Source organism: Rhinolophus sinicus, linkage group LG01 (assembly GCF_036562045.2).
Source record: "Rhinolophus sinicus isolate RSC01 linkage group LG01, ASM3656204v1, whole genome shotgun sequence".
Classification (NCBI taxonomy): domain Eukaryota; kingdom Metazoa; phylum Chordata; class Mammalia; order Chiroptera; family Rhinolophidae; genus Rhinolophus; species Rhinolophus sinicus.
In genome coordinates, this window is record NC_133751.1 from 159709118 (window position 1) to 159722906 (window position 13789).

The following is a 13789-nucleotide window of genomic DNA, read 5'->3' on the forward strand; positions in this document are numbered from 1 at the left end:
CTGTATTTTGAGTTAATCCCAAAGGCATTAGAACTGTCACATTTCTGCATTGAGGAAAGGTTTAACAATACCAAAAAAAAAAGTATACTGGAAAACTGAAGCTTTGGGGAACTATATTCTGAACAAATATAGTCGAATGGGCACTCTGCCTCTCAAGTGCTCTTGCCTATTGGATTTTATGAACAGGCCAAACTCTTTTATCAAAATGAATTCATTTGTTATTTGATGGAAAATCATCTTATTGGCCTGTTCAGAAACTGTTAGTGAAAAGCATTTACCATTAATATTTGTAAGGCTAATGAACTAAGGGAGGTGGTACTTCCTGTAAAAAGGGTGCGCAATAAACATTTCTGCTGTCAGATGTATTCCAGTGATGTACTTCAATGTCAGAAACTTGTTACTGGAAATAAAAATGCAGTAGAGGGATATACTCCAGGATGTTGATCTTTTGACGCAATGTATCTTTTTCCCTTCTAGGTAAGTCTGTGGTTGTACTTCTCAGTTATACTGATTTTCTAAAGACTATTTTTTCTTTTTGCTCAGTAACATGGCGCTCAGGCAGCCACAGTCCAGATACTTCCTTTCCATTTTCAGATTTCCTCAGCTGGAGCATCTCTTGCAAGAAACCTTGTTCCAGAATCAATGTTTCAGGCCCCTTCAACCAACCACCAAACCAGTACTAAAAAGAGTTTTGCTTTTTAAAAAACAAAACAAAACCAAAGTTGATTTTATTCAAATGAACTTGGAACAGAGGACTAGTTAATCTAAGTATTTCCCCAGGATTTAAAAATTTGGTATGATTTATACTATGTACTTTGTGTTAATAGTATAGTACTTAATAGTGAAATATAGTTGCTATTTTAACCATTTTAGTGTACAAACTCAGTGGCCTTTAGTACATTCAGTGTTGTGCAACCATCACCACTAATTCCAGAACATTTTTATTACCTGAAAAGGAATCCCATACCCAGTTAAGTAGTCACTCCTCATTTCCCCCTCTCCTCAGCCCTGGGTTATCACTGATTTGTCTATTCATATAAATGGCATTATACAACATGCAGCCTTTTGTCTTGCTTTCACTTAGCGGGTTTTCAAGGTTTACTCTATTCCTTTTTATGGCTGAATAATATCCCACTATATGGATATACTATATTGTTTATCCATTGAGCAATTGATGGACATTTGGTTGTTTCTACCTTTTGGCTACAGTGAAGTGTCGCTATCAACATTCAAATACAAGTTTTTGTTTCAACACTTGTTTTTAATTCTTTTGGGTATATACAAAGGTGTGGAATTGTTGGATTATATACCGTGTTTCCCCGAAAACAAGACCTAGCTGGACAATCAGCTCTAACGCGTCTTTTGGAGCAAAACTTAATATAAGATCCGGACTTATTTGTCTTATATTGTTTTGCTCCAAAAGACGCGTTAGAGCTGATTGTCCGGCTAGGTGTTATATTCAGGGTAACATAGAAATACTGTACTTTTTATTTACATTGCCAAGTTCAAATACTGAGTAGTACTGTTCAAGAAAATACTGAAGGCTCCAGGAATTTGTTATATAGACTAGATGATTAACCAACCAAAAAGCAATAGTAACTTTTTAGCTCATTAGCTTTTTCATGGCCTCGTTTCACTTTATAGACAGTGGAAAGTACGCATGTAAGTTAGTGATTCTCTAACAGTATGTACAAAAATTAGCTGGGAAATCTTTTTAAAAATGCAGACAGCTGAGTGTCATGGCCCAAGATTCAAATTCAGTGGGTCAACAACCCAGGGATTTGTATTTTAAACAGATATCCTAGGTGATTTTGATGGAGGTGGTCTTTCCTCCGCACTCTGAGAAACCCTGGTAATTGATGGCTCTTTCTCAATTTAAATCATATTAGGCATTAAGGAAGTAAAATGCAGGTTTCCTAATTATCATCCTAACCTTCACAGAAACCCTAAAACTGAGATGAGAAAGAGGGGTATTATATTTGCTATGGGGAAAACTCAGTCTTTCTATAGCAACACTTTCTTTTCATAGGAAAGATTTGACCAAGAAGCAACACATACTGTTAGTAATAAAATACTGTTGAACCAACTATCATTCCCAAAACTCCTACTATAAACATCTGTATCAATGATAAGCAATGCTTCAGCAACTGTTGGCTTTAAAAATGTAGCCAATTCAGTTTACTTACTGGTACCTGGTTTTTAATGAGCCTTGTGTAGGCAAGAAACTAGCTGCTAGACTGAGTTTCTTCTTAAAAGACAGATAAGATTCATTATAGACACACAACTGCTTAATGTAACACTTACTGAAAAGCAAAAATTGCCTCCCACCCCCATTTAACAAGGTTTCAAATCCTAAAAAGCTGATGTGATTTCTAGATCCCGCTGTGAAAGACCAGCCAAGTTAGTCTTGGAAGGTGATCCTGTTTCCAGTATTGAATTCATGTTGGCCCTTAAAAACACAGAATCATCTTAAGCAATTAACTATCTTGGTTTAATTAATCATATCTCATAGAAGCTCAAAGCACTCAAATATTTCTCATTTAATGAACAAAAGCCCTATAATTTACAATGTGCAGAACACTATATAAAAGAATTCCCACAAAAATTACATTAGGATCTTTTTCATCAGTGAGGCAACTGCTGTAGTTCCCTTTGACTTGAACAGCATCTGCCTGAATGCAAGTCCTTCTTTATGAGGATCTAAATTTAGGTAAGTACAAATCACAGCAAAAATTAAAGTTTTCATCTTTAATGAAATAACTTTGGAAATAACGTATATTTCCATGACACCAATACTATAGTTTTCGGAGTCACAGTAAGATACACAATTAATCCGTAATTAAGATGAATGCCAACATTTCAAGCAGTAATTTCTGTTACATGGCAAACAAAATCAAGAAAGCAACCATCAAACAAAAGAGACCCATAGCTTCAGACAAGGCAAATCCCAGGATAGCATATGAGAACAGCTGCTGCTTCAGCGAAGGGTTTCTAAAAGAGATACAACACAATTGTTACTTTGAGATATTATTTGAATTTCAATTGTTTGGTAAATGTTAAAGAATCAGATTACTAATGTGGAGATCTTTGTAAACTGCAAAGCACTGGAAAAGCATTTGCCTGTATCTTTTGCTTTGGCTTTTGACATTCCTTTCTCCTCAATCCTAATCACATGGGGGAAAGGGAGAAAGCTGTCTTTGTATGTCAATATAAATGGTTAGTCTTCATCCATTTTGGAGGGTTCTGACATTTTCTTATCCCTGTGAAAGTATGCTCTATACCTTTTAGGATCTGACAGTTTAGAAATAAGGTCTTAAATAACAAAATGGAAATTGATACTTTTAAAGAATTGCTCTAGTATATTCCTAGTATAGCTTAACAATTGAGAATGCACACTGTAAACCCAAATGCAGTTACAATTTATTTTCTGAGACTTACTAGCTATGATCTTGAGAGACCTGTGTCTCTAGTCCTTCACAGGTAAACTGGAGTGTATCTCCAACACGTGTTAAGGGGAGTTAAGTGAGATAATGCATGTAAAGCCCTCAAAATATAATGCAAGACATAGAGGAGGTACTTAATACAAAGTAGCTATTATTATTTCACTAGTTTTCTAAATTTCCAACTATTTCAAGCATGCTCTTAAACTAGCTTATCTGACAGTGGAAATTACCTGGCGTAGCCAATGATAAGGCTACCAAAAACTGTTCCAATACCAGCACCAGAACCAGCCACTCCTACTGTTGCAGCACCTGCACCAATAAATTTGGCAGCAGTATCAATGTCCCTGCTGATTGCACTGGTCTGAAACTCCCTTTGGATTAGCTGAGACACACCATTCGGGGCCCCATTAAATACCGTAGAGCCCTAAAGAACAGGAAATAAAGGCAAAGGTCAAATCAGTCATCACAGATAGCTATTTTAATTACAGTTTGCCAAAATGATACCTAGTTCTCTATTTTGTAGCCAAGTTTGAATGTGTGTGGTGTGGCACAATAGAAAAATACCAAGGGCTTAGAATAATTCCAATAATGTAGGAATAACAGTATCTACATCCTATAAGTTTGTTGAAAATTAAGAAACAGTGTACGTGCATATGCTTTTTCAGAGTAGGCTTTTCAATGACTGTAGCTATTATAATCTTAAATATAGGCAACCCAAGAATAAATACTTAAATATACATACTGACTATATTTCTTAGCCAACTTGGGTGGATATATTTTGGATACAGAAATTTATTTTACTGGTTCATCTTCTGCACATTTTTTTTAAGGATTCCACTCAAACCATTAATTAATGAGGGTCTGTGTTGTTTTTGGTTTTTTTTGTCTTCACTTTAATCAAAACCATAAGACTTACTGGGAGTGTCACTTAAATTCTATTATTACTATTACCTCTCCAGTCCTAGCCTCTGGTCGGGATAACACTGATGCAGAAATTGGTCTGTATGTAACTCTGGATCCAGCTCGGATCTATTAAGGAAAAAAGATTCCATGTAATAAGTAAGAATACAGATAAGACTTCAAAGACCCTTCTTGCAGCACGAGTTCTAAAATGCAAGCAGCAAAAATGAATCAGAAAGTTCATTACTTTTCTGTATTGGCACATATCTTGGCTCTTATGTCATTTTCAATACATGAAGCAATTTCAGTAGTTTTAAAGTTGCCAATGAAATTTTAAAGCTTGCCTCATAAGCTACTTGTAATACACTAAACAAAATTTCTCACAACAATTACTTAAAAAGAATAGGTATTGCTTTTAAAATTTCAATTATTGTGGTGCTACAATTCAGATCAGAAAAACGACAATAAACACCCCACATTCTTTGGTAAGTTTAAGAGGACCAACAAGTGTCATTATAAAAGACCGTCATTTAAAATAGCTCATCAGTTAATATGGGCTCTCACCATTTCCAAGGTATTCCTGTATGTCCATTAATCATGAAATTAAAAAGCAGTTTAAGCAATTCTACATCAGAGTAAGAATAATCGGTGAGATACTCTGACCATAAGGCCATATTCCAGTCCAGCTGTCTGCCTGTCCTTGAGTGTCCACTAAAGTAAGGTCACAGAAAATCCCTTCAGAACCAAGATCTGATTCTCTAGGACAAATCTCCCAGATCTTCATTTCACCTAAAGCCTCCAAAAAGGTTATGGAAATAACATTTCAGACGCAGGAAGAAAGGCTTTAGGCTCCTCCGCCACCTTCCTCCACCCACACAGGGTGAGGCAAAGTCCCTCTCTCTGCAGCAGCGAGTTTGACCTACAGATACGTAGGCAATGGAGAGCGCTGCTGCGCTGAGGTAGGCCTCGGTGGCCCCCTGCATCCTTCACAGTACCCCAACCTTCGTGTAGACACCAACCCCCCAGAGTGACCGAGGAGGTGGGGGAGGGGGACGCCCCAGGCCTGGGGACAAGGAGGGCTTGACCTACACCGCGTGGGGCCTGACAGCTAGGCCTCGGCTGCCCTCCACCGCCGCGGTGGGGGGAAGGAGCAGAGTGAGATGCCCCAGAACCAGGAGGAAAAGGAGAAAAGGACACAAAGGTTAAGGGGTGAGGGGAGAGCTGTCGCAAGCGGGCGATGTGCGCCGCCCGGAGGCGTCCCATTCAACAACGTGGACGCTCCAGGCCAAGAGGTCCGGCCCTCCGTCCCCGGCCCAGCCTGGGCTACGCACCAGAGCGGGGGTGCAGGCAAGCTTGGCGCAGAACATCTTACACTCCTCGGGGCGGCGCGGCTGGAGGACTTGGGTGACAGGCGACGTGGGCTCCTCTCCCGCTTCCTCTCTGAGGAGGCAAAGAGGCTTAAGGTCAAGTGCCCTCCGAGGGCCTGTCCTCTCTCCCCGACCCACCCTCAGGTCCCGCGGGCTTCTGTGCACGCCGTCAGCTTGGGCCCCGCGCCCAGCGACACGCCAGCAGAATGAATGGGTCCCCAAGGGCGCTGCTCGGCCCCGGCCAGGCCCTGCTCCCGCGTCCTGGGCTTACCGTCCCGGGAGGTGGCGGCGGCGGCGACGGCGGCAGAGGTCGAAGGAGTGGCGCTGGGCGCGCAGGCGCGGTGCGGCTCTTATGCGCGCCGCGGCACCCGGATGGAAAAGGCGGGGAATCGGGTGCAGCAGGGAAGGCGCTCAAGGTCACTTTGTATCAACTTTATTGGTAACCGGTTGGGAAGGAGTCGGACAGGCATCCAATGATGGGCTGGTGGACAGTGGGTGGTAAAGGAGAGACAAAAAGAAGAAATTGAAAACCAGCCCCGACAAAGAGGACTGAACAGGTTTTGCTCTGAGCTGGCGGGAGGAAACTGCTACTTTTTCTTTCACTTGACACCTTGTGAAATTTGCCTTTTATCAGTTGCTTTTTAGTAGAGGGTTCCTCTTCCTGGTCATTCTCTGAAATAGGAGTGTGTGTGTGTAGAAGGGGTTCATTCACTGCTTGACAGAAGATATTAAGGTCCCCAGCAGAGTGAATACATTTCTCTAAAGGAATCTGGAAAGGATTCCAGATGTGTGGCTAATCCTTGGGTGAAAGAGGGCCTGACCTAGAAGTCCTGGGACAAAGAAATTAGCAAATGAATAGATCTAAGAGTTTTGTCAATTTGGGCACAAAGTTGGCTCTTGTTGTAAAGTGAGGGAGGTAAATTTTTCTTCCTGCTCTGATTGGAAGAATTAAGGGATTGTAACATACTTCATGTAGGGCCTGGGACTAGAGAAAGTCTGAGTATTTTCAAAGCCTACCCAACTTTAACACCGGTTTTTGGTAACTGTGGACAAATCATTTTCTTCAGATGAGTACAGAAATGTCTCAGAAAAATGGCTTTTACTGAATATATTCACAGATACAAATGCCAATCTCATCCAGAAGCACCTTCACAGACACACCCAGGAATCGTGTTTAATCTAGGCACCCTCATGGCCATTCATGTTGATATATAAAATTAAGCATCATGTCAACGAAAAGACATCCAGCCTAAGAGAAAGCTCATAAGAGTTTATTTGAGCCAAACTGACAATTGCCAGGAAGCAAAGTCTCAACGGATTGGGAAAATGGCCGTTTTGCAACTTATTTTATATATCAGAATCCAAGGAGGAAGGTTACATGAAATCCATTGGTTGCAGATTAAGGGGGTAGGAGAAAGCAAAGCAGGTAAATCTCTAAGATTGGATAAAAAGCAACATGGAGAGACACACACTTCTTTTACATTGGTGGGTACAGGATAGTCAGTAGCATTTTATAGCACATAGAGATGGTATTTGGGGAACAAGTTAACAATGAGAGATTTTGTAGTTTCCTGCTCTGGTGTGATGGGATGTGCCCCTTGGGGGGATCTGGATATAAGGATTACTCTGACATTCCAAAGAGTATGTTATCTTAGATGCAAAAAGACAACAGACAGGCTCACTTAAGGTAAAGATTGACCTTTGTCAAGGAACCTACAGGCCAAGGATGTGACATCCTGCCATGACCTACCTGAGTTAGGAGTTTTTATGTTCACGTCATCCTATGTGGTTATTTTCAGTCTCCTGAGCTTATCAGGTTTAACATGTGGCCCTTTTTCCATTCGCAATCATATGTCTTATATTTCAATAATAGATCCTCTTAAGGGAAAATTTATTCTAAATGGATTTGTGTATGGAATTGGTTTACAGGAAGCTCCTGTCCCTTCAACCATAAATCGGTTAGTAACTGTTAAGGAAGAGGAGGAGGAGGCGGCAGGGGAGAAGCCAGGATCCCTAACAGAAGCTCTTCCAGAGAACACACGGGCAGATGCCTATGGCAGGGAGAGGTGAAATCTTAAGTTCAGGCCCTGTACTGTCAACATGTCAATAAGCAGATGAACTGGTCTAGAAGAGGAGAGAATAGGTCCTTTGCAGGTTCTATTATTTAGAGTTTAAATATTTATGAAGAATTTTAGCTGTTCAAAGAGCAGATGTTGTATCTTTAAGTGTGTGTGTGTGTGTGTGTGTGTGTGTGTGTGTGTGTGTGTGTGTAACAGAGATAGAGAAACACAGACATACAGAAAGAGAAAAAGAGAAAAGATCCAATAATTATTTGCTGGAGGAAAAAAAGACTTTAAAGAATGAGAAAGCATATCCACCTCACATGTCCTCTGAGAGAGCCAGAGGGTTTAGGCTAAAATTTATATTCAAGAGTTACATGAAAACAATATACTTAATAAAATAAATATTATTCCATACTTTTTTTTTGGTAAGATATGCTAGTTATTGAAGAAAACCTATTTTATGTCATGGCCAATAATTAATATAGAAAGACTACTTACATTAAAAGAAAATGAATAAGTACATATGGGTATGTGATTTAGTCTCTGCGGACTCTTGCTCATCTCAAAAGTTTACTCATTTTTCAATTAATTTGTGATATCCACAGCTAGTTGTCTATCCAATATCCATTTTCCCCTTTTTTCTTATTTACAGAACCCTGTTCATAGTTAAGAAATACTGAGCTTCCCAGGTTCCTTTACAGTTAGGAATGGTCAGTGATATGTGAGTTGAGGTTGCCTCCAAGAATGTTTAGAAAGGGGCTAGATTCAACTGGCTCATTTCTTTTTTTCCTTTTCCCTTTCTTTTTCCTGCCTGGAATACAAACCCAGTGTGTGGAAGTGAAGCAAAATCTTGTACCCATGAGTACAGAAGCCACACATTAAGGATGGAGAAGCTGGAAACTAAAAGGAACTTGGGTTCTTAACTTTTTATTTTTGAATAGCTATGGCAGCTCTCAAATGCCTATTTATGGACTTCATGTTACATGAGAAAATAAATCTCTATTTGGTGAAGCTACTAAAGTTAGTTTTGTGTTATAAATTGGTGAAGCCACTAAAGTTAGTTTTGTGTTATATGCAGCTCAATACAACCCAAACTGATATAAATTCTATAGATCTCTGAAGCTGTTTGATCTTTGGGCTGTGATTATAGCAGAAATGGCCTTTCTTGCACAGAATTTACTAACTTACATTTGTCTTTCCCACCCTTTTTCCATGATATATCTGCCAAGGACCAACCAGGATACAGAAACCATATCAGTAATTTGAACAAGGAAACCTTACTATACAGATTGTTAACTAGTAAAAGGTGTCTAAGAAAGATAGAGTGGACTCTAAGGGATGCAGAAACAGCAACTGTAGGAATAGCTACTACCCTTGTCTGAAGAAGAACTTAGAAATATAGAGGGTGTGTGGCTGCCATAGGAAAGTACCTTCCACCTGTATGGGCCACAAGTGAACCGCGAGGACTGCTGAAGTGAACATAACCAGTCACCGGCCAACCAATCTACTGGCTCCATGTGAACGGCACAGAGAAGGAAGTCCTTTTTCTCTTGCTCTAGCCTCACAGTGTCTTTCCATCGCCCTCTATTGGCAAAGCCTAACATTTTGCCAGTTATCAGAGCAGAAATACCTATAGTGCCCAGCTCTAGAATAAGGAGGCAAGACAGAGGATGGATTTGTAGCCGAGAAGTCATAGGTTAATAACTAGCACAGATGGTAAAATTCTCAAGGGCAGGGATTGGGTCTAATTCATATCTATTTCTTCTATAGCAGCTAACAGAGTGTTAGACATAGTAGTCACTCAATATATTTTTGCTCAATAATAAATAAGCTTAGTATGTACAGAGTAATTTGCAATAAATTTATTCTTCTCTTTTAAACTAAGATTTTAGTCAATTTGGACAAATTATAATGACCTCTAGAATGTCTTTTCCTTTCTAATATTGCAAAATTCAAACTTAGAGAACCCAAGGAACATTTTTTGGTATGTGGCATGAGTTTGTTCAAACAAACATTTTTTTGTGCCTATGAAGGATTCTGTGTTTACAATCTCATGTGCCTAAAAAATTTAATTAAAAAAGCGAAAACATTAAAGCACTTCATTGATCCATTTTTGATGCAACAGAATATTGGCAGGAATTGGCCATAAGCTGAAGCAGAGCTAGGCCCTAGGCTGAGCTGTGAGGTAGGCAATGTCTGTCTGCGTTTACCCTTTCACTTCTTTTTTCAATGCCTTTGGTCCACCCCCAGGCAATTTACTCTCTCTGCAGGTACCTGGTATCTTCATGGTATCTCCAGACCATATAAGGCTCTCTGTGGTGAGCCATCTCTCTTCAGGCAGTCTCCACGTTCTGAACTCTTATCCATGTGAAATCTTAGTCTCTTCATGCTTGCTTCAGCAGCATATACACAAAATTATAATGATACAGAGAAGATTTGCATGGTACCTGTGCAAGGATGACATACAAATTCTTCAAGTGTCCTATGTTTTTATAGTATGCTACCATTTACCTCCATAGAAAAAGTGGAGAGAATTGCATTTCCTATATGTAAAAACTAGAAGGTTCATAGATGGTTACCTATGGGGGAAAGAATAGGTTGGAGGAAACAGGAATAGAAACTAGACTTCTTTGAAACTAAACTTCTACAATGCTGTGTTTTGTAGACTTGAATTTGGAACCACGCAAACCATTTATAAAAGTAAATTTTAAATTTACTTTTAAATTTTACTTTTTTAAAATTAAATTTTAAAAAATTTTTACTTTTTTAATTAAAAAAATTCCCTAAAAATTGAAAGTAAATGAAATGAATGAATTTAACAGTATCTAGTTGGTAGCATAACTATACAGGGTAAATACATAGAGTTTCTATAAATGAATAAAAAGACAACTCCTTAATCACTCTGCTTTGGGGGCTCTAGCCCTTTTGCTATTCCTCCAACATGCCAACCATATTCCACCTCACAGAACTGCATGTTTTGTTTCGTTGGCTTAGAACACCTTCCCCCTGGATATTCACTTGGCTTACACCTCCACTTCATTCAACTCTTTGCTCCAGTGACCTCTTAAGCAAGGCCTTCCTGAATCCCTTACATTTCTTTATTTTTCTTCATAGCACTTATTGCGACCTGGCATTATTTAGTGTTTGTTTGTTTAACTCTCACATTAGACTGTAAGTCCATGAGGGCAGGAACTTGGTTTTGTTCCTTGCTGTCTCCACACAGTCTAGAACATACTTGACCCATTCATAAGCACTCTATTGAGTAAGGGGGTTGGAGAAAGAAGAGAGTAACTGTTAACTTTTCTTCACATACCTCTGTATTATTTGGTATGTTTATCATAAGCATGAATTACTTTAAAAATGTAAACACCAATATGTTAGGAAAGTTTTAATAATTCACAATAATTGATCAAATTTATTACATTATCCCTACAATGGTGCTTGCATTAATTAAATCAAAGGGAAGTGTTCTTAAATGTTGAATTTCAGTTCTTGTTGATGGTCTTGGGCGTAGTTTTAGGCCCAATACTTTTCAAATTATACCAGTATTCAAACTCTATTTATGTCAAGGCCATCCTTGTTTTAAAGTAGTATGTGTTGTGTGTGTGTGTGTGTGTGTGTGTGTGTGTGTGTGTGTGTGTATCTCCTTATCTCTACATTGTCTGGAGTTTCTTATATGTGATAGAAAGGTGTTATGTCAATTTCAGCTATTTTTTTTAAAAAAGATAATCAGTTAAAAGTATAAATCCTTATTCTCCTTCAAGAAATTAAATCCATCTGTATTCAGTGGACCCAGATATTCAACTTCTTATGGTTAAGAAATTTTTCAATGCTAACAAACTGTTTGAGAGGACTCGTGTTTATCAAATTTTTCTGCTACTCTAGCCCCAGTGAGGTTTCTAAGGGTCATATTCCTAGTCCTGGTGCCACATGATATATGAGGGTCTTACATCAATTTAGGGAATTATAGGGTTTCTATATGGTGCAAATGCATCATGCTCAGTAGTGCTTTATTTTCTTTCCACTTTTGGATTCTCATGACTTTATGGAGGAGTAACATGGTTACACAGCACAAATCACTCTCTCCTTGGCCATCTATTATATCACTGATTTTAGTCAATTATACAATTACACACTTTGTTCAAATAGTTCCAGACTTTTATTTACTCTTCTCACCTTTCTAAGAATTTCTAAATTATGAGCTTTGATACTAAGGTTAATTTCCTACGTCATGTCCCCAAGCCACGTGACTTGACTTAAAGTAGTGATGGCCGGCTATCTAATAATTTTAAGGGAAGTGTGATTTTCAGAGGCAAAACTTCAAGAAGATACATTCTACAAAGTGGGGTCTGTAAGTGGAAGCCTCAAGGTTCATTTAAGCCTCAAGGATTAAATTAGAGAGCTTGCTGAAATTGCCTTTCTTGATTTGAGCTAGAGGAAAGCATAAGCAAAATGTGCAAGTTTCAAATGAAAAACTTGTATTTGAACTTGAAGTAGAAAACATGGTCAGACAAACACGCAAGATCAATAACTACAGGAAAGGAAAAAAAAGTTCATAGTAGATAAAGGCTTTAATTTAGAGGGTTGCATTCCTGAGTGATGGGAATATTCCAGTTTGGAAAGCCACACGTGGTAAAGCATTTGTTTTATCTCGTTATATTTTTGTTTAGTCTTGTACAATCTTACAGGGCAGGTCAATCATTTCAAGAGAATGGTCATATATTCATGGTACCACAGTTATTTAATTGCAAATTCTATCAGTTGTTCCAGGTTGTTCTTTGGCCACATTCCATCTGCCTTTCTTGGCCATTTAAGGGAGTCCTCTAAACTTGTTCTACCAGAGAACTCCTACCAGCAGAGAGGCATAAACCAATCCCCTACAGAAGTATAGCCTTAAATGACCAGTGAAAGTTTTTAAAAGGTCCTTGTTCTACTTTATCTCTAAAATGCCATGCAGTGTTTATATCATACTCTATTGTAAAGACTGAGATAACTTAAAATGCTTTAACTCACCTGTTAAATTATTTAATTCTCCCCTTTATTCTTCTTCAGTAAAACAGATATACCAGGTGCTAGGTATGCTTTTCTGTGGTTTAGCTCACTCCTTACCCCGCTATTAACCCAATAATGCAAGGACCTCAGCTTTAGTGGGGGGATTTACTGTCAGAGCTTCTCTTCTCTGGTCTGCTCATCCCATGGCCTCTGGCTAATAGAGGGTATATTAATATATAACAATATGGACAGCAGGTAGATAGTCCAACTTTCTGAAAACTTAGTGGACTACAGTAAATTATACACAAATTCTTTTCTAAAGATCTTAATCATTTTAATTTCTCAAGAGTTAACTTGAATCAAATCCTTAACCCCACCCCACTCCATTTCCTCACTATCTTTCAATCTCTTGGCTCAAACATCCCATTAATATTTTTTACACCATATCCTTATATCTGATCAGCATCAGTTAACTTCATTTGATTACATAGCATGCTGAGAGCTCTGGGGAATGAACTGGGAGGGGGAGGACCAGGTATGAGGAATTCAGATTAAATGCAGGGCCTGAAGTGATAGATTCTTTCCCCATAGAAAGCCTGTGACTTCTTTAGCTAAGTTTGAGAGTTTATTTTTGGGCAGAATTATGCCATTTCCTAAAGATGTCCATGTCCTAATCCAAAGAACCTGTGAATATGTTACCTTACACAGCAAAAGGGACTTTGCAGATGTGATTAAGCTAAGGATTTTGAGATGAGAGATTATCCTGGATTATCTGGGTGAGCTCACTTTAATCACGAGGGTCCTTATATGAGAAAGAGGGTGGCTAGAGGGTCAGAGTCAGAGAAGGAGATGTAATGATGTAAGCAGAATCCGAGTGATGCAGCATGAGAAAGACTCTGCTGGCTATTACTGGATTTGAAAATATGGAAGGAGGCCACTAGCTAAGGAATGCAGGCATCCTCCAGAATCTGGAAAGGCAAGGTAATGGATTCTCTCATAGAGCCTGCAAAAGGACTACCGCTCT

General features: G+C 39.0%; 1 protein-coding gene and 1 non-coding gene across 2 annotated transcripts; one reads left to right on the forward strand and one right to left on the reverse strand.

Annotated features, from left to right (window-relative positions):
• Positions 1–2733: 2733 nt before the first annotated feature.
• ATP5MC3 (ATP synthase membrane subunit c locus 3) lies at positions 2734–6115 on the reverse strand. Its single transcript, XM_019727479.2, has 5 exons — positions 5982–6115; positions 5675–5783; positions 4395–4472; positions 3674–3867; positions 2734–2991 (listed from the first exon to the last, which is right to left on the reverse strand). The coding sequence occupies exons 2-5, from the start codon at positions 5708–5710 to the stop codon at positions 2877–2879; spliced, it is 423 nt and encodes a 140-aa protein (XP_019583038.2). The 5' UTR covers positions 5711–5783; positions 5982–6115; the 3' UTR covers positions 2734–2876.
• Positions 6116–10159: 4044 nt separating this feature from the next.
• Positions 10160–10265, forward strand: LOC141568027 (U6 spliceosomal RNA). The gene has a single exon (XR_012491040.1). It is a non-coding gene; the product is annotated as a U6 spliceosomal RNA (small nuclear RNA).
• Positions 10266–13789: the final 3524 nt, after the last annotated feature.

Excerpts from the sequence above, each read along its gene's own strand:
- ATP5MC3 (XM_019727479.2), bottom strand. The coding sequence starts at position 5,710 with ATGTTCTGCGCCAAGCTTGCCTGCACCCCCGCTCTG. Across the intron at positions 4,473-5,674 it reads TTGCCTGCACCCCCGCTCTG|ATCCGAGCTGGATCCAGAGT; the intron begins GTGCGTAGCCCA and ends TTTCCTTAATAG. Across the intron at positions 3,868-4,394 it reads CAGAGGCTAGGACTGGAGAG|GGCTCTACGGTATTTAATGG; the intron begins GTAATAGTAATA and ends CCTGTTCTTTAG.